Source organism: Buteo buteo, chromosome 4 (genome assembly GCF_964188355.1).
Source record: "Buteo buteo chromosome 4, bButBut1.hap1.1, whole genome shotgun sequence".
NCBI lineage: Eukaryota > Metazoa > Chordata > Aves > Accipitriformes > Accipitridae > Buteo > Buteo buteo.
Window position 1 is genome coordinate 59,310,580 of NC_134174.1, and position 26,192 is coordinate 59,336,771.

The following is a 26,192-nucleotide window of genomic DNA, read 5'->3' on the forward strand; positions in this document are numbered from 1 at the left end:
AAAGGCAAACCAATGCTGAAATCCATAAGGTATTTATGACTCGAGGCGGTGAGTCTACACAGCACAGCTCACTGTAGACTTAGGATCCAGGACAAGTTTGACTGTACCAACATAGCGCTGCGTTTCCAACAGGACCCATTAACTCTGAGCAGGCCCAATATAAATGCAGTTACCATGCTTCCAGACCCAGCATGGATGTCTCCATGCCTGTGGGATAAATACACTCCTTATCTCAGACAAAACCGAGTATGCCAGGTTTTGGAGCATCACTGGAAACACCATCATCAGTACATTGCAGCCTAGAGGTGAGTGTCACCAGATCTCACTCCTCCTGGAATCAGCTAGTTGTCTCCATTGATTCTCATTACCCCATAAAGTCCTTCCATATAGCTAAGGGCTCTTCACGTTTATTGTTTTATCCAAAACAATGAAAATTGGATGTCACAATATCCCGTGCAGATTCAAACAGCAGAACCTCGTTTTCTTCATGTAAGAACCAGACAGTAGATACTCGCACAGCTTTCCCTCACAATGGAAGGAACAAAGCTGGAGAGACAAGCTGCCCTTGTAGGTGAAATTCACAATAAGGCCTTCATTTGCTCTTTGTTGAAATCTTTACAGATACTTAGATTGCTGTGATTATTCAATGGGCTTGGAAAGAGTCAGGGAAATGCAACAATCCTCAATGGTCTCCTTTGCAATTTAATGGCTTTCCTTTTTCTGTGTATGCAGTTACCGAGAGAAACCTAACCCCTCCCCAAGCCTTCACCTTTGATCAGAGTGGGTATCAAATGTTTGTTGGCTAAGGTACATTTTGTGCTTGTTTCTTATGCAAATGCAAACTACTATACACCAGCTGGCACTTCTGCCAAATTTGTTTCATGGATTTTATTCTGTTTGCTTTCACCTAAAAGGGCTATTATGTACATGGAGATTACTTTTCTGTGAGAAGATAGTGAGAGATTTATTTTCTTTCAAAAATTATGGGACTAGATCCATCTTGGAGTAATTCCACTGAAACCTGTAGCATTACACCAATGATAATTTAATTGCAGTATTTGCTAAAAATCATCAGAACAAAGCTAATCTGTGTTTCAGGTGCTTTCTTAATGTTATGGCGAGGTTGACCACTTATATAATTTTTAGCAAGGCATTTACACAATGCCTAATCAAGCTTAGCCAAATATCTTATGCTCAAAATCAGCCCTGTGTGGGCAGACCTGAGAGACCAAGTCCAACCCCAGGGCTGAATCTGGTCCCTTGACCTTGAAGAATCAATTTGTACAAGGTCACGAGGCCTTTCTCATGCACAAAGTCACAAGCTTTCTCCTGCAAGCCTCCCCTTGTTTCTGGACTATATATGCTTGATAACAGGGTGGGTCATAATGTCTCACCAGAAACTCTGGTTTCTGGTCCAGACCAAATACACACTCACACACACAGACAGACAAAAATAAGTGAATGCTTACACAGTGTATATTCAGAGTTGGGTTTAGGAAATCAAATTTGGGCCTCAATGCCTGCAGGATATGGGGTGAGGCTATAAACAGACACCTAGAGCTAAATCTTCCTTATTTTAGGATTTCTGATAAGGATAATCCCTAGTTAGGTCACACCAAATCATCCATGAGCTTTGGTTCTTGTTCTTGAGTCAATTAAATTCTTTAATTCAATTAAAATAACAACAAACCCTGGCTGAAGGATTTTACTCGTGTACATCTTTCAGTAATCTCATTTAAATCAGAATGTGATGGCTTGCAGGACTTGGCTCGCAAGAAGAGAGCAGTCTGTTATGTGCTCTGTATTGCAATCCTTATGAAGCTTCAGGTCTAGGTTCAGGCTTATTAGTTGAAATTAAACACAGAAATTTATGGGCTTTTCAGCCTTTCTTTAGGGCTTTGGATCAGTTTGCAAGAAGCAGAAATCACCCTAATTACTTATAAACATTTTCATATCATTGTAGATTCACCTGCACACCATCATCACTGGGCGAGAGCTGGCATCCCTTACAATGCATGGTGTAGTCATGGCCATGCTTTGCTAATGCCATCTGGCTTGAGACTCTCCTTGTAGTGAATGCTTTCCTGAAGGTACACCCATAAATCTCACCCACACGAGAGCCGAAAACTCATTGTCTAGCATTTCAGGTTAAGGTCAGGGCCACTGTGCTCTTCCATCCCACTCCCTCCTCCCTCAAAAACTCCAGACTAATGACAACTGGTACAGCTTTACTACTGCGTAACCCCTACGTGCCAAAAGTTGCTTGAGAGAAGGCAGGTCCACACCAAACTCTTGCCACAGATGGGGCAGAATGAGGCTCTCCACCGAAGGAGATGCCAAAATCATCTCTGAGGAGCCCCACAGGACTGGGTCCCACAGGCAAGGTCAGCCAGATCCTCTGTGTTTTGTGACTCACGACAGATATCAGAGCATAAGTATCCCAACAGCACCCGGATCTGGGTGGAGACGCCCGTGCCCAAAGTTGAGGCCGTTTATGTGGCAAGACTGTTTACAACTCACGTTTGTTATGCAAGCGTGTAAAATAGCAGTAGTGTACCCAAGTCCTTTTTCTGGGCCTATCACTAAAAGCTAACACATACAGGATGTAACAGGTCACCAGAAAATCTTACCAGCTAACCAAGGCTTTCATACAGCAGCCACATGATAGATGGTCATACAAAGAGCAAATTTGTTTCAGCTTTCTGTGCAATGGCCAATTTTACACATTCTATAGAATAATACTTAATGTATATTACATAGTCTTATATCTAGGTATATAGTACCTTATATAGGTACTATAATTATGTAGTATAATACTTAGGCTTATGGAAGATCCTACCTAAATTCAGATTACATGCCTCTGAACTTTTAGAAAAAATAAGTAAAAAAACCCCAAAACCCAAGGTGGTATATATCTGTTGAAATTACTTTTGTCCACTTGCATGGCACAAAAGGTTGACATTGTCAATAAGCCATTCAAGACAGGCATCTAATTCCTATAAATATATTTTTGCTGAGTTCTAGAAGGCAGCTGCAGCTTCACCTTTACAGAAATTCTACATTTTCCTAATTAACTTGTAAAACAAAAATTTTGTGCCAGTTATATACCCTCAGCAGGTTTCTGTTCAATTATTTTCAAGATCTGTAAAAAGCCACCATAGGAAGTCTTTCAAAAAAATCAAATAGCTGCAACACAGTCCCATCCAGGGGAAGAGAACTGCTTTTCTATAACTCTTTTTTCCCCTCCCTCACTGGACAATACTGGTGGGTTGAGATTTAACCAGAGATGGGCTCCTTTTACAAGATTGCTTATATAAAGCGAAGATAACGCCAGCTGGGTTCATTTGAAAGAGGACATCTTGGGAAGAGCTGACAGCGCAGCTATTGGAATAAGACCGGAATGAAAATCTGAAATACTTAGCCCCTTCCTGTCTCGTAGGTATAATACTTAATTTCTTGTAGAATGCATAGGATTATAATTAGAAGGAATTGTCACTGAAATATACTGTATGAGCCTTTTATAAGTATGCATTTTTAAATAGAGGCTGAGCGAAAATGTTGAAACTGATTGTTTTTGTTGGAAATACTTAATCGGGAAGATTTTTTTGTCTTTACCTAAATGATAATTGTTACTTCTGACAGTCTGCTCAGTAATATGTATATGAGGGCTGACACTGAGGAGTGTCTACTGAGGGAAAATACGAGAACTCCAGTCCCAATCCCACAGGCTGTACATGCTTCTCCCTGTTTTCCTAAAAACTCAACATTTAGCAGTAAAGGACAAAATGCATGATTTACCAAAACTGAGCTACATGAAGTTAAGATTATATACATCAGGATAGCCATCACCACAGAGAATAATTTCAGCATTAAATTTATAGGCACGGTATGTATGTTGTTGCATCATATTTCTTCTAGTAATTTCTACTCCCTCTTTTCTCAGATTACATTATTTCAGTTTCACTTGGTTATACTAACACTTCAGGTTTAGACTCTTTACAAGAACAAAGAAAAACTAGAATAATTAAAAGCCACCACTAAACTGAAATAGTAAAATTGTCACAATAGTGACCCAGTGATAATAAAGGTCTTGGAAATATTTATCCTGTAGATGCAATTAAGTTGGGCGACAGAATATCAGTAATGTTATTTGTTTCTCTCTGCAAAAAGAACATATTTAACAGTAGCTACACTTTCAGGTCTGCAGTCAATGCATTGTTTCTCTTTCCAATTTTAAAGACAATTTCAGCTTTTATTCCCTGTGTCCTCAGATCATTGCAAGAAATGGTGACTCTTACTATTTATCTGCTGGTCATCTTGGCTCAAGCTCTTGCGGGGCCTTGCAATCCAAATAAAGCAGGTAAAATAATTTAAGTCTCTTATGATCTTCTCTTGTAATTAAGCTGCCAAAGGGTTTTCTTCTATTTAAAAGTGGAAAGTTTTTCTCCAGAAAGTTAACCTGTGGATTCTGGAGTGCTAATGCTTACATTTTTTATTTACATTTTTATTGATCTGCTTTCAGCTAGCACAATAAAGCACGTACCACTAAAGTCCTAGCCCCACAGAGAATTAGGCATATGCTTCACTCTGTGCAATAACCATAGTGCAATAAAGTTAAGCACAAGCAGAATTCAGGCATAAAATGGCAAAGAAAACAACAATTAGAAATTATCTGCAATAGCACAGGCTAGGTGCAGCAGATCTTTGCTGCCCAAGCTGGGCTTCAGTCCCACTGACTGCAGATGACTTGTGGTGAATGAATGTGCTTGGGCTGAGCTCCTGAACCACACTGCTAAACGAGAAAAAACCCCAAATCACTGAAGGTAAGGCTCTAATTGCACACTGCTTTCTGCCTAGAAACTCAAATGATCTGGTGCCAGGCAGACCTGTAATGTAGAATTCACTACAATTAAGAAATGTGCTTTAGAAATGTTTTGGAATACGCCTCAGTATAGAGTGTTCGCTTTGTATGTGTGTGACTGGTGTCAGACTACTGTCACTAATTTCATGGTATACCTTAAGTATATGGCCCTTGAGCCATTTATTTCAGTACCTTCATTTACAAAGGCAGTGTCTCTGAACTGCAGGAATTTTCATAGCTGTAAAGTCACCAGAGTTACAAATCTGACCATCAACACAAGCAGAATCAGCCTGCGTATGCCGAAGGTTTGTTAACCAGAAAGGAGTGAGTTGTTAAGGTCCATTAATGACCTTCCCTGAGTATTCCCTAGCAGATACGGAAAGGCTACAAAATGAGGCTTTTATCATAAAAATGAAAGTGTCAAGGGCTTTAAAAGAAATAATTGAGTAATTCCAGGCAGGGTGTCTTTTTTCTGACTGTGGTAGTTGGAAGTCTTTCTCAATTTTCAGGTCACTAATGGTTAGTCAATATTTGCCCTTTAAATTCCCATCGGACATTCAAATTTGCACTGCCTGATTCTCTGAAAAATGTCCAATTCTCCTATCATGAAGCAATCAGTCTTTAAGTTATGATGTTCAATATTCATGGTTGTATTAGCAATCACCATGTTTGGAAACATATTCCACTGCTATTAACCATTGCTGTTAACAGGGCTAGGATTTCTGTTCATTTACTATTGCTATTGACAGGGCTAGGCTCTTCAGCTCATTTATTATTGCCATTAACAAGGCTAGGCTTTTCAGTTCATTTTTAGATCTTAGCTTTTAACTTGAGCATGGTAAAAATTCAGTTTGCGCTGGCACTGCAACACCAGTGAAAGGAGAGAAAGGGCAGAATATCTATTGTGGCCTAGATCTAACACCGATACAAAAAGGTGCAGATCTACCAAAGCCTAACAAACAACTTCACCAATATTATTTTTACAGAATCAGTGGCATTACAGAAGGCAGCTCTGCCAGCATAAGCTAATCTGACAGATTTCAGTGCAGCCATTTTTCACTTCAGATTTCTCAGCCGTGTCTCTGCTCCTCAATCAGCTATTCCAGAAAGATAAAAAAATTATACAAAGTTCTGCATTGATTAGAAGGCCAAACTCTTCCAAAGAGGACAGAATTTAACAATCCAAAGGTTAGTTTTGTATAGCAAAAGCTGCTCACATTAGAGGACCTTCCAGCACATACCCCTGCTCATGGAAGTTTAATCCCAATGGAAAGTAGGTGTGCAGACCCACGTTTTTCAAAGAAAAACACCACTGAATATCACTCTAGGTGTATTATTTTCCTTTCAGATGTAATTCTGGTATACTGCTATCCTAAAACCATCATTACCAAAATTCCGGAGTGTCCTTATGGATGGGAGGTTAATCAGCTGGCACTCGGAGGCATTTGCTACAATGGGATCCATGACTCGGGATATTACCAATTCACAATCCCAGACCTGTCACCTAAAAACAAATCATACTGTGGGACACAGTCAGAGGTAAGACTATCAAGGTCAACATTCTTGAGCTGGACTCAGAAATTAGCTGGACTCACTTGAGAGAGTCCTGTTTGTTTCAGCTTGGAGTGGGCTTTAAGTACTGATGGAAGAAGGCAAACTCCAATATCAGGGAGAAGGAAGAATCAAATAGTTATGCTTTGCACCTACAGGCAAAACGTCTGTGTGTTAGTCGCCCATTTGCACCTCTATTACACAGAACATATATATAGTAAGGCATATGTATAGGCAGCACAGCATATAAAGAACTACAAAACCATGTTTCCTTGGGGATAGTGTTTTGTCACCAGGGTCTTCATGTTTCAAACTACAAAGTTGCTCCTGATGCCTCAAAGCCTCAGTACTGCCTACATTTCTCTGTCTCGCCATCCACAGTTCAAGAACCCCGTTTATCATTTCTACAACTCCATCGTCTCCAATGACTCCTCAGTAATTGTGAAGAGCCAGCCTGTGAATTACTCATTCACCTGCACATATAATGCCAACTACCTGGTGAACCAGGCTGCCTTTGACCAAAGGTACGTCCACTTCTGGGAGTGCACCTCCCCTCGTCTTCAGCACCACGTCTCACTCATACAGAAACCTTGTTATGTCCCCAGGGTGGCCACCGTCCATGTGAAGAATGGGAGCTCCGGCTCGTTTGAAAGTCAGTTGTCCCTCAACTTCTACTCTGTAAGTGCTCTTTGCCACCCAGCTTTTCGCCTTCACCTTCTACAGGCTTCAGCCTAAGAGCTGGAAAAAAAGGGCTGCTGCTCCTTACTTTTATGTGTCATGGAGCATATCACTAGTCTGGAACAGATAATTACAGTGGAGTTTGCGGGGGTCCTTGTTTCTGCTGATTAACAGGGATATACTTAAACTGATCAGAGCAGACACATGCCAACTGTTCTTTTAATCTGTCCAAATCAGGCAGATTTTTCTGCTGAGAGGCACATTTCTAACATGCTGACAGGTTTTATAAGAAAAAGCAAAACTTGTTTGTAGTCCCACTGAAAAAGCAGCATGCATCTGCAGGCACTGCTGCTATCACATAGTCTCTATAGATACAGCAAAGCTCCATGCATTTCTCTTGCAGTTTGCTTCCTGGTCCTCTCACCCAACAGATATCTCGTGTTCCCCAGAGATCTTTAGGTCATGCTGCAATTTTTTTTTCCAACAAGATATTGTCCCTGGATATCAGGTTGATCCTTTGAAACATCCCCCTCCTCTCCACAGCTCTGCTGTGCTGCTGGAGCAGCCAGCTCCTGATCCTGGAGCCTTTTTTCCAGCAAAGCACAGTCAAAAGCACCAAAACAGCCCCTCTATTTTAGTACAGCTAGAAAAAAGCACAACTAATAACATACTGTGTTAAATTTATAGGCCAGGTAGAGGGAGTATTTACCACAAGGTGGACTGATGGAAATCTCTCCCCCTACACCCTGCATTTTGGGCACCAATTGATCACTAAACACTTTGTCAGCCTTTGGGTGCCACATGAAAGCCCATGTGGTCTTTTTTTTTCTGATATATGGTACACTGGTAGTAGATACTGGCAAGGTCCCAGGAGGTACCACACTGCTCCTGTCAAGTCCTTACAGAATGGGTACAAAACCAAATGATGGGCAGTGAGCAATGAATCTCTGGTACCTTTAATTTTTTGCCAAACAACTGTTTTGTTCTAATGGCCATGGGGCTCCCAGGAGACAAGGAGAGAGTGGCTGAACTGTACTAATACATTTTCCCACAGAGCAGAAGTACAGAACAAGCTCAGAAAGCTAACAGACCACTCCTTTGTTATTTTGTTCATGTTTGCACTGGGGAGAAAAGGTTACTTTCAATGAAATGTTCGATTTTTTAATATTTTTTTTTTGCAAAATGGAAATAAAAGATTTATTTTGCCTTGCTATACATCTCTGCTGCTGCCTGACATAGCCCTCTGCCTCTGGTGGACTATACTTCCAGGTGCTTCATGTGCCCATTTCCTCACCCAGAAGCAGTGCCCAAGCTGCAGTGTGACCCAGGGGCAACCCTTCAGTCTCACCTGCCCTTTAGTCTGTGACACACCGTTCATAGCAAAGGACTGTAATGCAGCATGAGGGGCTGGAGCCTGAATGGAAATCAGACCTTCAACACTGAAACCTGTTGTGAAGAAAAGCAAGATAAACAGTGTAGAGCAATAGAGTTTGGAAAAAGAAGCATTATACCAGGTTCAGCTTGTTTTAGCACAAGGACTGATAAGAGTTTTGTGACAGTACTTCTGCAAGTTCTCTCCTTCAGGAGAAATCTTTGGTTAAATGAGAATTTCTCAGGGCACTTAACAACCATAGGTCACTAACCTAAACACAGCCTTAACTTCAGTGCATGTAATCTATCAGATGTTGCAGTGGGAATACTGTAGTGCCTCACAGCCACCTCGCTGTGTAGGCAAGGAAAAATACATAAAATCAGTACCAGGGAACTGAGCAAGCACTGCAGGGCAACATAGTCCAACAGCTCCAGAACTACATATACCTGAATCCTGCTGTGTAGATTTAACAAAGTAAACAAATTCTACAACTAAACATGTTACTCTTTATATAGTTCTGGTGCTAGCTTCATTATGACCTTATGCAATAAAAAGGAGTATGATTTAAGTAGGTACTTCAATGCATTTGTAACTGAACTTTTTCATCTGAGCACCGCACACTGCACTACTTTGAGCAAACTGGCTTTTTAGTGCGTGAATGACCATAGCTGGCAGAACTCTTTCCGCACACTTGTGCCCCCACAGCTCTCCCCATGCTGGCCACCACAAGTATAAATCTCAGAGCGCTGAACCCTTTGCGCACAGGCACGTGATTTCTGCTTGTCTTCATTCCTTTTCCCTCACATGTGGCCATCTCCCAAGCCCCTTCCCATTCTATACAGTTATCTCCAGTCCCCTACTCCCACCAGCTTCCACCACCACCTCTGGTGGACCAGAGGCAGCAGCAAGCTCACTTCTCACCCATGCTGTGATATAACACATACCACTACCCAAACAGCATCAAATTCTGTCACTTATTATCATTATAAGCCAAACATTGACAAAAAGATTTTTAAACACCATCTTGGGCTTGCAATAGTCCTACTACTAGGTGCAGAGTTTGCAGCTTGCAGGTAGTAAGAGCCCAGACTCCTGGAGTCCATCTCTCCAGAGCCGTCTGAAGTTGCCACCTGCTTTTGCTTTGCATGTCGCTAGTAACATATGATGCCTTTCTCTTTGTCTTTCAAAGAATGCCAAGTTTTCAAGTATAAAAGAAGCCCCTTTCGTCGTTGAAACATCAGAAATTGGTTCTGATATATTTGCCGGAGTTGAAGCTAAGGGCTTAAGCGACAGGTAGGCAAGGGAAGGAGTAATAATTAATAAATTGTCAATCAGGGCATTCCTTGCTAATCTGGGGTTTATATCTCCCCAGGTTCAAAGTTGTTCTCAACAACTGCTGGGCAACTCCTTCCTCAGAGTATTTCTACCAGATCCACTGGCCCCTGATCACCAAGGGGTAGGTGCCGGTGGGACCCGGGGGAGCACCTCTGCCCAGCCCAGCCCTGAGGATGGCAGAAGGATGGGGACTGGGGGATGACGGGGCAAAAGAGAAGCTGGCCCACAGCAGGCCAAATGCATTCATCAGACCACGACCTCAGGAGCCGTTTCCCTGAAGCCGTGGAGGCTCTGACACTGCTTCTCCATACACAACACAGGTGTGCCACGGACAACTCCATCCTCGTGCACGAGAACGGGAAAACGAGCCGGGCGACGTTCCAGTTCAACGCTTTCCGCTTCCGTAACATCCCCAAGCTGTCCAAGGTCTGGCTGCACTGCGAGACGCACGTCTGCGACAGCGAGAAGTTCTCCTGCCCAGTGGTAAGGCCCCCCTCCCAGAGAAACACGCAGTGCTAAATTTAGCCAGAGGATGCCGAGACCTTCCTGAGGACAGGCTGGGTGCGGAGCCAGCGCCAGGGCTTTCAGTAAATGGGGCCACCGCAACGCGCGAACCTGAGTGGCCAGCCCTGCACCCCGACCCCGTCATGCCACAGGCACTGTACGCAACATTGGGCAACTTGTTTAAACGTATTGAGAAACAAGGCAGCCATTGAAAAACCCAGTTCTTGTTGATATCCCAGGCTACAGTCCTGTCTGACAAACAGCTACAGTTAAACACAAGCCTGAAAAAAGGGAGAAAGCAGAGCTTTTTTCCATTTTACCAAATACCTCAGTGCTGAGGGCACCCTGGGGGCAGCGGGAGAACCTGGCTCAAAGCCCAACGCTAGTCAAACAAAACCTCCCAGTCCCCCTTCCCAAGGAAAGTCCTCTCTGCTATCCTGCAACGAGCTGCAGTAAGGTCCTGCTCTTGCAGCCTTCCTGATCTGCATGAAGTACATAAAATGTCACTGGAGCAGGAATGGAGGTCGAAGAGTAGGCTCCTGTGATCTTAGGTGGGAATGAGGTGTTATTATTTATTGTTATTTAGCACGGGGAGGTGCACACTGCTTGCAGCAGCTGATGCAAGGGTAAGGGCTACTCAAGTGTCTGTCTTTCACGACTTCCCTCTCCCTCCTTCACCAAGTCAGAGCTTCACTATTCTTTCTCTCGTGCAATGAGTGTGTCATTGCTATAAAATGAAGTCAAATTTTATCTAACCTGAAATGAAAGCCCAAAATACTCCTTGGCCGACATACTGTCGTTTCAGCAACAAATATTTCTTGCTGGAGAAGAGAAAGCATTACTCCTGGTGAAACCAACTTTTATTTCTAAACCCTTTCTCAGTCCAGAAGCCAAATTAAGATAGCAGCTTGTTACCCAGCCTCAGTGCTAAGTGGGGGGCACTGATTTGTGCAAAATTTGCAGGTTTGACAAAAAATGCATTGTTAGAAATTCTAAGTTTCAAAGGCAAAAGAAAAAACTCTGGGCTTGGATTTTGTTGTTTGTTCTTAAAGATTTCTTCAACTTTTTATCCAGACGTAGACCAGGGTTAAAAGAAAACACAAAACCAGTACTCCATATCTGCCTTTCTGACAGTACTGCCAAACATCTACATCATCCTTTCAGGCACAGGGTGGAATTCCCTCCTCACCAGCCAGCGCAGGATAATTGCTCGATCAGGCTAACATCCCTCGAGTCCACTTTCAACCCAAAAATGCAGCTGGTGGTCTGCTGCAATTAAGGTTGAACCAAGCTGGGGGTCTATGCTTACAAGCAACTCATAACCAGAATTACTACACGCTGAGTTTGTAAAAAAAAAAAATAAAAATGCCCACAGCTGGGGATCTGCAAAGGTCAGGGGATGGACAAGGACCTTTAATCTGTAGAGCACTGCCTCCAACACAGACCTTGTCAGCTGTGACAGCCATCATTAGTGCTGGACATGAGATGATCTGTATGGAAGGGATTTGCTGCTTCCTCTTTCTACCCAATAGGCAACAATTATAATTAGCAATAAACAACAGAAGCCTTCACAGGTGTCACCCTGTTTAAGGCAGGGTGGAAAGGGCAACTGAGGAGGACCTGTGATTAGCAAGCGGACACCCATCTGGGCTCCTGCCATCTCACAACTGAAAAGAACACTTTCACTGACAGTCACTGTAAGGGCTGTGGCGTGCCAAAACCCTCAGAAAATGCACTGTAAAGACTCTCCTTAAATCTCTCCTGCACCAAAACCCCCCAATAATTATAGGGGGGAAAAAAATCCCTATAAAATTTGCAGCAATATTGACACAGATTTAATTTCCTTGGATGGAAACATGAGAATTGGGTTTGGATCTTTTTTTAATTATCTTTGATTTTTTTTTGGTATACATGACTTTCTCTCTGCTCTCTTGAGACATGTGACAAACGAAAACAGCGCATGGAACAAACTGGAGGTGTTTTAGTGGCGGAGATCGCTGTACGGAGTAAGTGACGGGGTTTCTGGGGTGTTTCTCCCTTTGGGAAGCAATGAAGGTGGGAGCCACCCGTGGCTCGCAGCGTAGGAGCAAGCAGGAGGAGCTGAAGCCCTCTGCCAGAGCCCTTTCCCCTGTGGCAGCAGGAGTCTTGAACAGAAGTTGGTTCCCTCCGGGCTCTGGCAGAAGAGCTCAGTGAAACTCTCCTCTTTTCCAAAGTGAGTAAAGGCACCCATTTGGCATTAATGACAAATGGCCAAACCACTGACACACCAAGTTAGAAATGTAAACTCTGCTCACCTGCATCTGACCTCAGCAGCAGCCCAGACAAGCTCTGATAGATTGCACATGAGTGGGAGAGAGGTCAGGCTTAGAAGCAGCAGGAAAGCTTTTCTTTACCCTGCGGATTGGTACTTCAGCATACCCATAACTCTGGTAGGTTAACCCTTTGTGCCTATCCCTCCTGATACACAAATTGAACTGCCATCAGGTTTCCCCATTATAAAGCAATGCCCATTTCCTTGAACTGCTGCCTCCTGGAGCCACCAGGAAATTCTCCTGAGCTGGTTTAATTCTGCAGATCCGGCGCATCTTTTGAAACAAGTCCTTGGAACAATGTATGCCTAAATCATGTTTTCACTAGAGCCCTTTGTACTAGTTTATCAACTACATGACACCAACCTCAAAGCCAATTTAAAATTACAAGTACATGTAGAACAGCATTATTATAACTCAGTATGTTGCACCAGTAAACCCCCATCAGTTTTAGAAGATAAAAGAACTGAGGATCCTTTTATAACCTCAGACAGCAAAGCCAAGAGGAAGAAATATCCAGAATTTCAATGTGGCAAATGTTATCTGTTCTGCTTTTACAAAGCACGCTGGTGCACTTTGCCCTATTTTAAACATGCCATCCCAATGTTATCTTTTTCTCTTATTTTATACAGGCAAAGGTTTATCCAGATTTTACACACTTTCAGGTAAATAGCAAAGTATGACAATGAAAATATCAATCCCAAATATGGATTTTTGAGTGACTCTGTCAACATTAAACCCATAATTCAAAGAAAGAGCTGAAAAATCTAGTAAACTTGACAGAAGGAAATATTTCAAAATGAAATTTTATTTCTCAACATTGCACACTTTGTTTTCCTCTTTTTGGCACATCCTTCATTCTGGACAATAAAATCATACCAATAACTTCCAATACTGAACATTACTTCCTCGTATTTTCACACCCTCTTCCCAAAAAGGAACAAGCATGTTTCACTGCATTATCGGAGATGACTGAAAGCATTTCTATTTGGAGAGGGTTTGAAAAAGGACTTCCAAAGTTTGTTAAAGTATTTGTTAAAACTTGATATGGTGACAGAGCCACATTAGGGGCATGTAGTTGCACTGATGAGGGTGGGAAGAGAATGTGAAAGGCAGCTGACAGGGAAGTACTCACATTTAGTCTATGTTTCTCTTGCAGATATCATCTTCCACCTACTCTTTGTGATTGGATTTTGTGCTGTTTTATTATAACACGCAGCACAGCTGTGTTTCTTAACTTTTCCCAATCCTGTTTGGACCTGGACTTCTTAACTAAAGATGTTTATTTTACAGAGGAAAAATGACAGTCACAAAAAATCCTTGTGCACCATTTTACCAGATAAATAAAACATTCCATGAGCTTTGCGCCTTGAATACTGGAGAATCCCAAAGCAGATTTGCCTCTCCCCAGTCTCTACAGGCATTTTAAACTAGCGGAAACCCAAGGGTTATGTATTCCACCAATGTCTCCTTTTAAAGATTTGTGATGCCAACAGTACTTGTTTCTACAAGGAACACAGGGATGTGCAAGCTCAGCATTTTTCAATGCCAAATTTACCTTCAGTGTCCCCCTTCCCTGTCAGTCTCAGCATGGTACCAAACTCCCCTCCAGGCCTGGTCTTGCAAGGTCCTAGCTTGATCTGTGAAGCCTTTGAACAAGATGAAAACTAACCTAACATGTCAAGGATGGGAGAAAAGGATGCTATTTATGTAGCAATAGTTAGAAGGTCCTCAGAATTAATTACCTGACATTTCTTTCCTGCTTCTCAGAGTTGTCAGTATTGATCGGTTGAGTTAAGTAGAGTACGACAGGTGCTGCAGTAGGTACAATACTGTTGGGATGTGGATGTCTTGCTGACTGGACAGCCTCAGTGCTGGATAGCTGCATGGTATGGATGCAAATTAAGCACATCTGAGGTTGGAAAACAAGCTAATGAGCTTTACACTTCCTTGAAGACATAGCTGGTGTCAGATACAACAGGGTCCAGGTGTTAGCTCTGTACCTGAGTAACAACAGCTCTTAAACAGCAAGAAGAAATCACTAGAAAGAGAAACCATGATTTCTAAAGTGCAGGAAATATCAGGACATGAAACAATTTCCCAGCAAGAGTGATGGTAGGTTCCTTCTGGTAATGACTAAAACAATACTGAACAAAACTCTTGAAAGTGTAAGAAACATTCCTAGGCCTCTTCCATGAAACTTGCAGGATCCTAAATATGAAAGAGAGGAGAATGACTACAGCTGTTACACTTCTGTTAATGAACACAGTGGGTGTACCTGTGTCTGTACATACTGCAGCATAAGCACATTATAGAATTTTTGCTATTGTTTGTAGAGAGAGGAAACCTCCTGAATAATTCTATTAAATTAAGGATTTTAAGGTCCCTGTTCTTTTTGAAACCTCATTGTTATGAAGATAATGCATAGCTAGAACATTCATACATTACAGCCACACTTTTCAAAGACACATAGATCCCCCTTGCTCCTCTAGGTGCATATATATGCATACGTATTTATAAGTAACTGCGAAAAATAAAGCTGTTGAGAAGCTGAAATTACAGCAGACAGCATCCGCCCTGACAGCCTGCAGCAAAACTGTCGGTTGTGATGGCGTGCATTTAGCCATTACATACAACAGAGGGCACTCTTGACAGAATTGTTTGATTTAGACAGACCAGAGTTAGAAGATCTGTCACTTCGAAGTTAATCCTAATTTAAACACCAACTTCATCTCTTTGTTCTGTAAATCCATCACATTTTGTTTAAATGTCCCAGTCTGGGACAAGGAAAAACCCTACTTATCTCAGAATATTATCATAAGAGCCATGACTCCATACACACAAAACACATCATAGAAGTACATAGCCTGTATTCGGAGTGAACCTCCTCACTCCATTCTGAAGATCAAGTCTTTTCAAGTTATCTCCATCCAAAGGGCAGCTGTCACTCACAGGCACAGACGAAAAAATAGCTATTGATTGATTGGACCCCACAGCCCTTTCATGTAGGATATCATTGTGGCCATGCAAAGGTCAAGTCCAGTGGCTTCAGAAAAATAAATAATAATTCTTGCAGCTAGGCAGGCAGGCAGGCACTCAAGGGGGAGACAAGTTTCCTGAGCTCTGTCAGAAGCTGCCTTGCACCCTGAAGCATAGAGATCAGCCTGCTGTCCAATACATTTTTCTTTACTTTGTTGTTACAGGGAAAACCTAGTACCTACCTAATGTCTTAGCCTGCTCTTTAAAAGCAATTGTTAGACGTGTTTCTATTTGAAATTCTAAGAGAAATGTTGTTAAATTCCCCTATATGAAGCCTACCTGCAATGCAAACAGGTGCTCTATGGGGCAGCCAGTCTCCAGCCTTCCCAGATTGCTGCCCACATTGAGCAGCCTGCGCCTCCTCTCCTGCTAAATTTTCTCTGCATATGGTTTCATCCACATTAACACCTTCCTCCCACAGCCTGGCTCCCTCTGGGCATTTACACACTGTGACACAAAGAATCACTGGAAGGAATTCCCCCTGTTGCAAGACAGTCTGGTTTTCTGCTTACACTCATCTGCTCTAATTAGAAAATAACATCAGCATTGTTCTTCTGGGAGCAAACAGAGCAACATACGTCAACACGCCTAAGACACAGACATTCAGGATATATATCATATCGACCTTATTTTAAAAAGACAATTAAGCCACAATAGGTAGCACAGACTTGTCAGTAACATGGCCCTGAAATACGTTTTGAGATCTTGCAGTTTTAAATTGCATTCTGCTTTTCCATAAGCACATTCAGCAGAGTCCAAATGATGCAGTACTGCATGACATGAAGCGGGGCATGTAGATTCTATTCCTTGGTGAGCACTAAAACTGAGGTCTAATGCTAAAGCAGAGGCCTAATGCTAAAGCAGAGGCCTTATCACTATGAAATGTTTGCACAGCACTATAAATTTACACAGTGATTAATAAGCCCTGATAAGAGCATTCTGAGGACTTCTCATTGTCTTCACGCCCAACACTTCTGTGCTAGCACCTTTCAGTGAATACCTCAAAGTACTCTAAAAACAGTAACTGATTAATCTGGAAGATTTAATCTTCCCTTTACAAACTGAGAAAAAATGAGGCAGAAAGAATGACATGAGTGGGTCACAACAGGGCGACATGTCAAATAGATTGGTACTCACTCCAGTAGAGAGGAATGTTACTGGAACAACAGAAACAGTCATAAAGGAAAAATATGTAGCCTGATCTGGTATTTCTGAGGACGAATTATGAAGTGAGAAAATTTGCAAATTTTGCATTTATTTTATCTGTACTGGCAAAAGAAACTCCACACATACAGAAAATCAAGACAACAAATTTGAGGGTTCTGATACACGATTAATTATGTACCTGGTGACCCACAGTAACAGATCACAAGCACCCATAGCAAACATAAGATAAAACTCGAAGGTTAATCGCCTGAAAGGAAGTTTACACCAACAGGTTTTACTTCACCCTTGTGACAGGTGTGCCACCATGCCTCAGTGGGTGGCAATCCTTACCCTCTGATGTACCCAGACCTCCATCCCCAGCTCACAACCAGCCAGACTCAGGCTGTTTGCCTGTGTGAAGGCCAATAATGCAGTTTCAGCTTCTCTCTGGGTATATGGCCTGTCTCTAAAGTAATCATGGCACTCAGGAATTTCACAGACATAATAGCCATTTCTTCAGTGTGGTTGATCCCACTGCAGACGGGTAGGCTGCTAGCCACCCGTGCTAGCAGTGCTGCTGTTTCTACCTTTAGCAACAAAAAGAGCGCAACTATTCTTATTGCATATCCTAGATGTGGGGTGCAGGGTGCAAATTAATCTGAACTGTCAATCCTGTAGTGACTATTTTCCAAAATGTAAAGAAAAGTGGGGGGAAAAAAACCCCAAAATGTTTTGAAGTTACTGTATCAATGGTCCTTCAGTGGACTAAACAGAAATTTTATTCTTTTTTTTTTTCCTAGGAGAGATCTTCAACCACTTCACACCTTTCTTTGGCAGATGGGGAAACAAGTTTCTTCCTTGCACCCATTAACAGATTATGAAAACACATTTGCTACTAACCTGCCTACTGAGTTATTCTAGCAGAGGTCCCTCTCCAAAGCCAGGAGAAGAGTCACGACAAAAGCTTTGCTATTTCATGCCTATTTGATCAATAGCCAGAAAGTCCCAAACACCATGTGTTTTCAGGATGTTATAGAAGAGGCTGTACAGGTCACTCAGGGGACTGATCACTTGAAGGGGGATGCTGAGAGAACACAAGTTGCAGCCCCACCAAGCAATGAGCCGCTTTCGCCAGTGAAGCTAGGAAGGAGGAGGAAAAGGGATTAACTTCTTTTGTGACCACTGTTTCTTGCTGTCCATTTCCTTCATTTGCCCTGATTTGTTTTGGAAATAGGCAGACGTTACTGACAGTATTTTCTAAAACTTCACTAGGAATCAAGGAACGCAATGCATGGACATCACTGCCCATCATGCTGACCAATATTGCCTTCCTATTTCTTCCCCTGCTTCTGATATTCCTTTGCATCCTCCATTAGCTTTTGTTTCCTACTTTCAAGCGTGCTAGAGCAACGCTTTGGTTAGCAACACATTTGTACAGAGCGTCAGTCAAAAAAACCAGGCAACGTTGATGACAAGAGCTCATCTATCTTCCTTTTCTCTGCCACCAACTACACCAGTACCTCCAAATGATCAACATATTTTCCCAATTTGCTCACCATGTTGTCCAAGAACTTAATGTGCCTACTGGGGCATATACAATGAGGTCACATGTGTTTATCATCTGGTGCCAAGAAACACAGCATATAGTGTTTAGTTTCAGATTCCAGCAGTTTCCTCCTGGTGGCTGGATTTCATGGCAAGGGAGGGAAGAACCTGTCTGTTCCACGTTCCAGGCCTTTTCATGAGGTGCCGTGCTTTGATCATGCTTGGGTCCTCCTACCACATGTCTCTGCAGAATCTACATACACTGCTAATTACGTAGTAATTTCTCACACTAGTTTAAAGGGGTAGCTTGCTGAAGGAAGAAATAACTTTGAAAGTAAATAATTTTCCCATCTGGCATAATTTAACACTGGCCTCACTGGAGCAGAATAAAGGTTCTTCTAATTCAAAAGCCTCCCTCTGACAGTAACCACCAGCAGCTGCTTACAGAAAGTACAAAAGCAACAGAACATGGACACAGTGAATGTCAGGGTCCCCTATAACAACTATTGTAACCTACAGCTATCTGGCAAGACACAAAGCTGTAGGCTTGCATCCTGGCCAAATTCTATCATAGATTATTATATAATAAATATATCAAAGTATATTAAAATATAATAAAACTGAGATGTTGAAAGGAATAAAATGCAATTACCTGTGAGAAGGGGTTGCAGGGAGGGGAGATTGGGGGTATCTACTTTTTGGTAAGCACAACAGCAAAGGATGAGGCACTTTTATATATTTTATCCTTTTAGCTTATTTTGAGGCTTTTTATATGTAGCAAGATTAATGTGACCTATTTTGCTTCAAGAAGAGACTAGACAAACATTTGCAATGAGTAGGGAGAGTACTGACCACATATATAGAAAACTAAACACGAGACACTCCGTCACACATGACACCTCAGGCAACCATAGTCTGTATTAAAAAAAAAAAGGGGACTAGCTTACTATTTGCCTAATTAGCATGACATCTGGTTTCAACTGGATATTAATCGTCTTCATTTCCTGCTCTAAACCACCGAACACTGTCATTGCGGGCTGTTCAGCAGCTACTCTTTCCCTTCTCTACAACAGCCACATTTAAGTGGTGAACAAACAACTCCTGCACATTTCACATGGTCTACAAAACACTTTTGATACCTGTCAGGTGAAAGGCGCAACCTATTTGTGGTAACAAGCCTTTCACAAGTGAGCAAAATTCACCCTTCATGGCTTGCTTCTCTTGACCACTTTTTCACAGAGAAGAAAATCAGTCTCTGCTATGTATTTTTATCCCAACAAGCTCTTAACGTGGTGATGGTCCTTGCATTGCACTTCTCCACACGCAACTGGGGTGGCTGTAGGGATGAGTCCTTGATTCTGTTGATAACCTCTGAACACAGCAAGCATGATTCATCATGGCCCCAGGTACCCATACGGCTATTCTCATTTTAGTATTACCCATATTTGACTGAAGATGTGTATAACAACAAAAGGGATGTGTCCTTCCTATAAAGGGTTCCAGCTCCCCACTTGGGAAAGCTTCCAGGCCAAGGACTACATGCCACCAGAGAACCAGTAGGAATTAGTGCCAGAACTTACACAAATAAGAATATCAAATCAGGAGAAATTGTCTTTCAAATATGCAATGGACAAAAAGATATAATGTGAGTGCTTTAGGTACACTGGAGAGAAAGAGTGGCCACCATTGCTGAAACAGATGTAAAATTGCCAAGGAATTTTTCTGAGCTGCTTGAAATTTTGGGCATGGTGGAATTGGGGGGAACTTGGAGGAGTGCATGTGGTTAGGTTTTTTTGGTAGTAGAGTTTACAATCAGTTATAGGATCTCCATCTAGCATTAGAAAGCCAGTAAAGCAATGTGATGGGTTGACTCTGGCTGGACGCCAGGTGCCCACCAAAGCCGTTCTATCACTCCCCCATCCTCAGCTGGACAGGGGAGAGAAAAATATAACAAAAACTTGCGGGTCGAGATAAGGACAGGAGAGATCATTCACTAATTACCGTCACGGGCAAAACAGACTCAGCTTAGGGAAAATTAGCTCAATTTATTACAAATCAGCCAGAGTAAGGTAATGAGAAAATAAAACGAAATCTCAGAACACCTTCCCACCACCCCTCCCTTCTTTCCGGGCACAACTTCACTCCTGGATTTCTCCACCAAGCCCCCCCAGCGGCACAAGGGGGACAGGGATGGGGTTTACGGTCATCACACGTTATTTTCTGCCGCTTCACCTCCTCAGGGTGAGGGCTGATCACACTCTTCCCCCGCTCCAGCGTGGGGTCCCACCCATGGGGTCAGTCCTCCACGAACTTCTCCAACGTGGGCCATTCCCACGGGCTGCAGCTCTTCACGAACTGCTCCAGCGTGGGTCCTTTCCATGGTGTGCAGTCCTTCAGGAGCACACTGCTCCAGTGCGGGTCCCCCACGGGGTCACAAGTCCTGCCAGGAAACCTGCTCCACAGGCTCCTCTCTCCGCAGATCCGCAGGTCCTGCCAGGAACCTGCTCCAGCGCGGGGTTCCCACGGGGTCACAGCCTCCTTCAGGAACCCACCTGCTCCGGCGTGGGGTCCTCCACGGGCTGCAGGTGGAGATCTGCTCCACCGTGGACCTCCCTGGACTGCAGGGGGACAGCCTGCCTCACCAGGGTCTTCACCACGGGCTGCAGGGGAATCTTCGCTCCGGCGCCTGGAGCATCTCCTCCCCCTCCTTCTTCACTGACCTTGGTGTCCGCAGGCTTGTTTCTCTTACATGTTCTCACTCCTCTCTCCGGCCGCTGTTTCTCACTCTCCCAACTTTTTTTCCTTCTTAAAAATGTTATCACAGAGGCGTTACCACTATCACTGATTGGCTCGGCCTTGGCCGGCGGCGGGTCCGTCTCAGAGCCGACTGGTATGGGCTCGCTCTCTCTCGAACACAGGGGAAGCTTCCAGCAGCTTCTTACAGAAGCCACTCCTGTAACCCCCCCCCCGCTACCAAAACCTTGCCACATAAAACCAATACAAGCAATTACTAGTAAGCTTAGGTAAATTCTATAATCTTGTAGAATATTTATCAAAAGGTCAAAATCCATACAAGCCTTCAGAGATGAAAGGTAATATCTTCAGTAAGCAGACAGATACCTTATTCTGTCTATACTCATCTCAGGTGTTCTATGCTTCAATGCAAATACAGTAAATACAGCTCCTTCAGGATGTAAATAAGCAATTCCAACAAGGATTGTATGAAAAGATAGTTCAAAACAAGCAATATAACAATCTGGCAACACTGGCTTCAGAAATCCTTGCTAGCTCTCTTCTCCATCCAGCAAACCTTCCCTCCTGAAGGGAATCCTGTTTCCCACCAGCCTACACAGTAACGTGGTTCTGCAATAGCTACAAGGCATTGCCCCATCTACCTTCAGACATCTGCCAGTGACTCGGGCCACAGGCTGATCTCGGTGCTGATGCCTAAATCCAGCCAAGTGGTACCTAAGAACAGACCCAGACCCAGCTCACAGACCCAGACCTGATTTGGCTGTACAAACGGAATAAAAAGAACAAGTAGGAAACTCAAATGCTGGGAAGGATATAGCAGTGCCAACAGACTGCTGTAGAAGTTTGTCTTAGGAATAACTGTAAAGTCCATTAGCCTAAGATAGATCAAAAAAAGACAGAAGAAGGAAAAATGGAACAGTTGTGAGGAGAAGCTCTAGAAAAAGTGAATTTTACACCCTAACAACAGGAACTGACCACAAAACAGGAGCAAACTGGTTCAGGCAACCACAGGGGAACAACCAGGTTACACATTATGTCTGTTCAACGACAGGATGACTATTCTCCTGCTATAGTTCTGCCATTGCAGCTCTCTATTTATGGTCAGATATTAAAAGCAACACTATGCCCCAGGGCACTGTAACTCACACACTGAACATATATCCATGCCCAGGTTTCCATCCCAAGGGTGAAATAAGATCCTCATTCCTTTGTAATCGTCACCTGAAGGTTGGGCATAATTTACCAAGGGGCTGCCCAATTGTTGGCATTTCTTAACAGCTTACAGTTCATAAAAATATCAGGATTTTCTTTTGTCAATTATTTCTAGGTACAGGGAAGTGGAGCAAGATGTTATTGCAGCATAACATGATTAGTGCAGCAGCACACTGTCAGCTTCCTTCACCGTCATGTAATCTTTGGCAGCGCTTCAGCACCTCTGCACCATTCTGGCAGCAGAGAGCAACCATGAAACTGGTTTGATCAGTGCTTGGGGAGTCTGCGACGTGTGGTGTTACCTGGGCCGTGCCGGTGCTGCTGTCCTTGCCCTGGCTTTCCCAGAGAGCGTTTCGGTGGAGGGGCTTAAAACCACTGAAAATCAGCCTCAAGGACTGCCTGGTGATGATTGTGGAGTGACAAGATTGGTGTAATCTCTTGACTAATTTTAAACTTGCTCACAGACCTACATGCCCTGATTTTCAGGGCTTCTAATTAATCAAGCAGGGTTCAACTTTATTTTGGTGACCAACTCTGGAAGACACTAAGTTTAACTTAAGGCTTAAACCTTCTAAGCCTTAGTTCCCACCTCAGACACACGTACCTTTTTTTTTGCCCTCTCTTTTTTTTTTTTTTTAATGTGACTGTGCACACCACAAACTCTCATTAACATTTATAAAAAGTCATTGTCATCTTTGAAAAGAGCAATGCTTTCCTCACTCCTCAAAGTACCTCACGGTTCAGTTCTTGTGACCCTTAAACATACTCACTGGTAACTGAAGTTTGGCAATATTCATTATGAAGTCCACCAAGTGGCCCGTTTTTAGGAGGAAAGCCATCTAGCCAGCTGATGGAAGCAATTAATTTTGTTGGACCGCAGGTGGATGCAGACAGCTATTTAACAATCCATTTCTACTATCTTTTTTCTTTCATTTTTACTTTATTTTATGAACTGGGGGGGGACGCACACCAAACTGCTCTGTCATCTAAAGCTCAACACCACAGGTTGTTAAAAATGGAATGTTTTCTTCCTCACAGAAATTTCAGAAAGTGGGAGACGAGCTACAAATAAACAAAAATATATCAAAACCTGTTAAAATATAGTTCCTTCATGGAAAATCATCTGTATTTGAGTGAAGAATACCGAGAGTGTAACTTTTCCAGCCACCTATAAAGTATGTTTTTCTAAAACAGGCTCCTCTCTCCCAATTCATCAATGTACATCAAGCCAGCAATCCTAGGAAGACAAGGCATTTAACACATTAAAGGTGTGGATGAGAGGAATGCAGTCAGTCTCAGCTTCTCTCTGCCTTTGCTGCATGTTGAGCTGGATGTTTCACCATTAGTTTCTCCCATTTTCCTTCTAGAAATGAATGAAAATCTGCAGAGCGAGAGGATTCCAAACTGCACATTTTACCCTCCTCAGGTTGTTCAGGTCCAATAAGACTGACCTGCTAATTACAGACACCCAATGGACTGATATTTTACTGCAAGGGTTTTTTTGATAAATATATGATTGTAACAGCCCTGCTCATGTTGAAACCAGCAGGATCTAAGGCTGCCTGGGGAAGAACTGCTGCTGCATGAATTCAGGCTCCAGTTACACCAAAGCCCTTCCACAAGCTCTTGCATAGACAACAGAGCTACTTTCATGACTTAGTATCTCAAACATGGTACTTTCCAGGCTGGTGAAGAAGCGGCCATACTTCTTCCTCCATCAACTGCCACACTCTTGTGAGAAAGGCCTTGTGGTATCTACTGGGGGTGATCTGTGCTCCCTGAACACCCTTCAGCTACCAGCAAAGCCAGGAGAAGGCACTAAAGCAGCTTTCAGGATAAGACTTGCTCTCCTGATCCTTATACTGGCTTTTTTGCTGGTCCTTAGGAACCAAAGGGGATTTTAGCAGGACTTGGGACAGACAGCAGAGCAACTACATCACTTTTCAAAGGCACATTGTGCTTGTGCATGTCCAAAAGAAACAGAAAGCATATTCCAAGGGAGGCGAGCAGCAAAAGCAGCCTGCCTAGGATGTACAACTCCTGTTCTCGTGCCACATCTCTTCATTCTGCTCAGCACCCTTTCTAAACGTGTTTTCTTTCTCCAGAGCAACTGGGCTAATGAGCTTGGTCAAGGCATGACATCCACGCTCCTATTCCCAGTTCTGGACTAAATCAGGGCACCCCTCACCAACTACTGTAGACCTGCTCAGAGTCTTCCAGCAAGGTTTGTAATTCAATGGAAAAGACCCAGGACAGAATGAATCCTGTCAAATTTCCTCTGCTTAGTAGTGGGGGGAAGGACAATAAACATTCAAAAATCATTTTCTAGAATGCCAGGTAGGGGACAGCCTGCATATTGGCTGGTGAACTGTCTGAACCACACAGGGCTGGCACCAAGCCAGTAACGCAATCAGTGATGCAGCCGCAGCTGGTCAGATGATAAAAGCATTGCGCCTTACTCACCTTCCGCTGCCTGCCTGCCCTCAAGCAGTACCTCTCCCTAACCCAGATATCTCCTAATGACCTGGAGTTAAAAGGCAAAACAAAAGGTCATTCTGAGCAGTGTTTAAGGTAACTAGGTCATTTTGTCAGAACTGCCTGGATCCAATTTGGAGGTACTGATCTCAACCTCATTTGGTGACAGTTAAAACAGTACATTTAGCTACCACCTCAAAATACAGCTATAGCTGGTATATGCTCAAAAGGCCTGCAACCCCTCCTCCAGCTACAACCTGTGATGGGAAGCAGCCTGTTGGTTAACTCCAGCTGTATACAGCCAGGAAAATCACCTCATTGAATGCTTACCATACAAATGGATTTTATTGCAGTTTCAGATTCGCGGTAAGTGCTCTTTGATCTCAGATGTCCTTCCCATCATTTAACTTCTTATTTTTCTACAGACTTAGCCCCATGATTTAACATTTCCTTTACAGGCACGGCATACACCAGGACTGCATCATGCAGGTAGGCTAAGTAAGAACATACCTTAACCAACAAACCTAAACCAAGGTGCAACAAAAATGCAGCAGTCTCAAGATGCTGCCTGGGTTTGGTATTTGCCAAATCATTTTCAGTTAAAAGTACATTTTATTTTCAATAAATACATTCCAACTTTGTCCCAAATGCAGCTGTGATTCCAGACCATAATAATTAATTGACAATCCATATCTAGAACTAGCTAGTAACATTCTTCAAGTAGGAAGGAACAAAAACATGTCTAGAAGTGTCCTGTGTCACTCTTACATGGAGTTTGGGATTCCTTAGTCCCTGGGGACTGAAAACCACACACAGGTGCCTCAGATGCACTTTGGTTGGAGACAAACTTATTCAGGTATGGAAATCTGGGGAAATCACAAACTGAGAAAAGGAGGAGGCTTAATTAGAATATCGTATTAGGCAAGTGCTGTAAGCAGGGACCACAATGTCAAACCTCTTCCTCTGAAGAAAGGGAGCTGTGAAAGGGCTGTCCCTTCAAGTCATTCCTAGCCCTCTTCCAAAAAATCTAAATACTTAGTAGATTCCCCAGGAGAGACAAGGGTGACCAGGAACCCATGCTCATAGGCTCGGAGAACACTGCTATTCTCAGTGCATCTTCCAGGAACATGTCCTGAAAACCAGAAATGATGCCCCTCCTCTCATATGCAGTCAGTAACTCCAGCATTTAATCCAATCAATCCCCTGGAAAAGGCTAGAAATTAAGGTTGGCTCACTGCTGGATTGTGAGAACATTAATGCATTAGTTTATTTGTTGATTTTCTCCTGTTGATGTAATAAAAGTCATAATAAGTATGTAATAAGTACGTAATAAAAAAGTTAAGTTAAACGTACTGCATTGCTGCTGACCTTAAACTGTTAGACAACAAAGACAGCAAAGTTTCCCATTTAG

The 26,192-nt window shown here is 42.9% G+C and overlaps 2 protein-coding genes across 2 annotated transcripts in view; one reads left to right on the top strand and one right to left on the bottom strand.

Annotated features, from left to right (window-relative positions):
* Positions 1-26,192, bottom strand: part of ZDHHC6 (zDHHC palmitoyltransferase 6) — a 104,492-nt gene that overhangs the window by 24,743 nt on the left and 53,557 nt on the right. The window lies entirely within an intron of this gene.
* On the top strand, positions 4,285-13,822 carry TECTB (tectorin beta). The gene is made up of 10 exons (XM_075026975.1): positions 4,285-4,360; positions 6,210-6,400; positions 6,794-6,936; positions 7,018-7,090; positions 9,652-9,755; positions 9,835-9,918; positions 10,118-10,280; positions 12,238-12,307; positions 13,243-13,275; positions 13,770-13,822. The coding sequence occupies exons 1-10, from the start codon at positions 4,285-4,287 to the stop codon at positions 13,820-13,822; spliced, it is 990 nt and encodes a 329-aa protein (XP_074883076.1).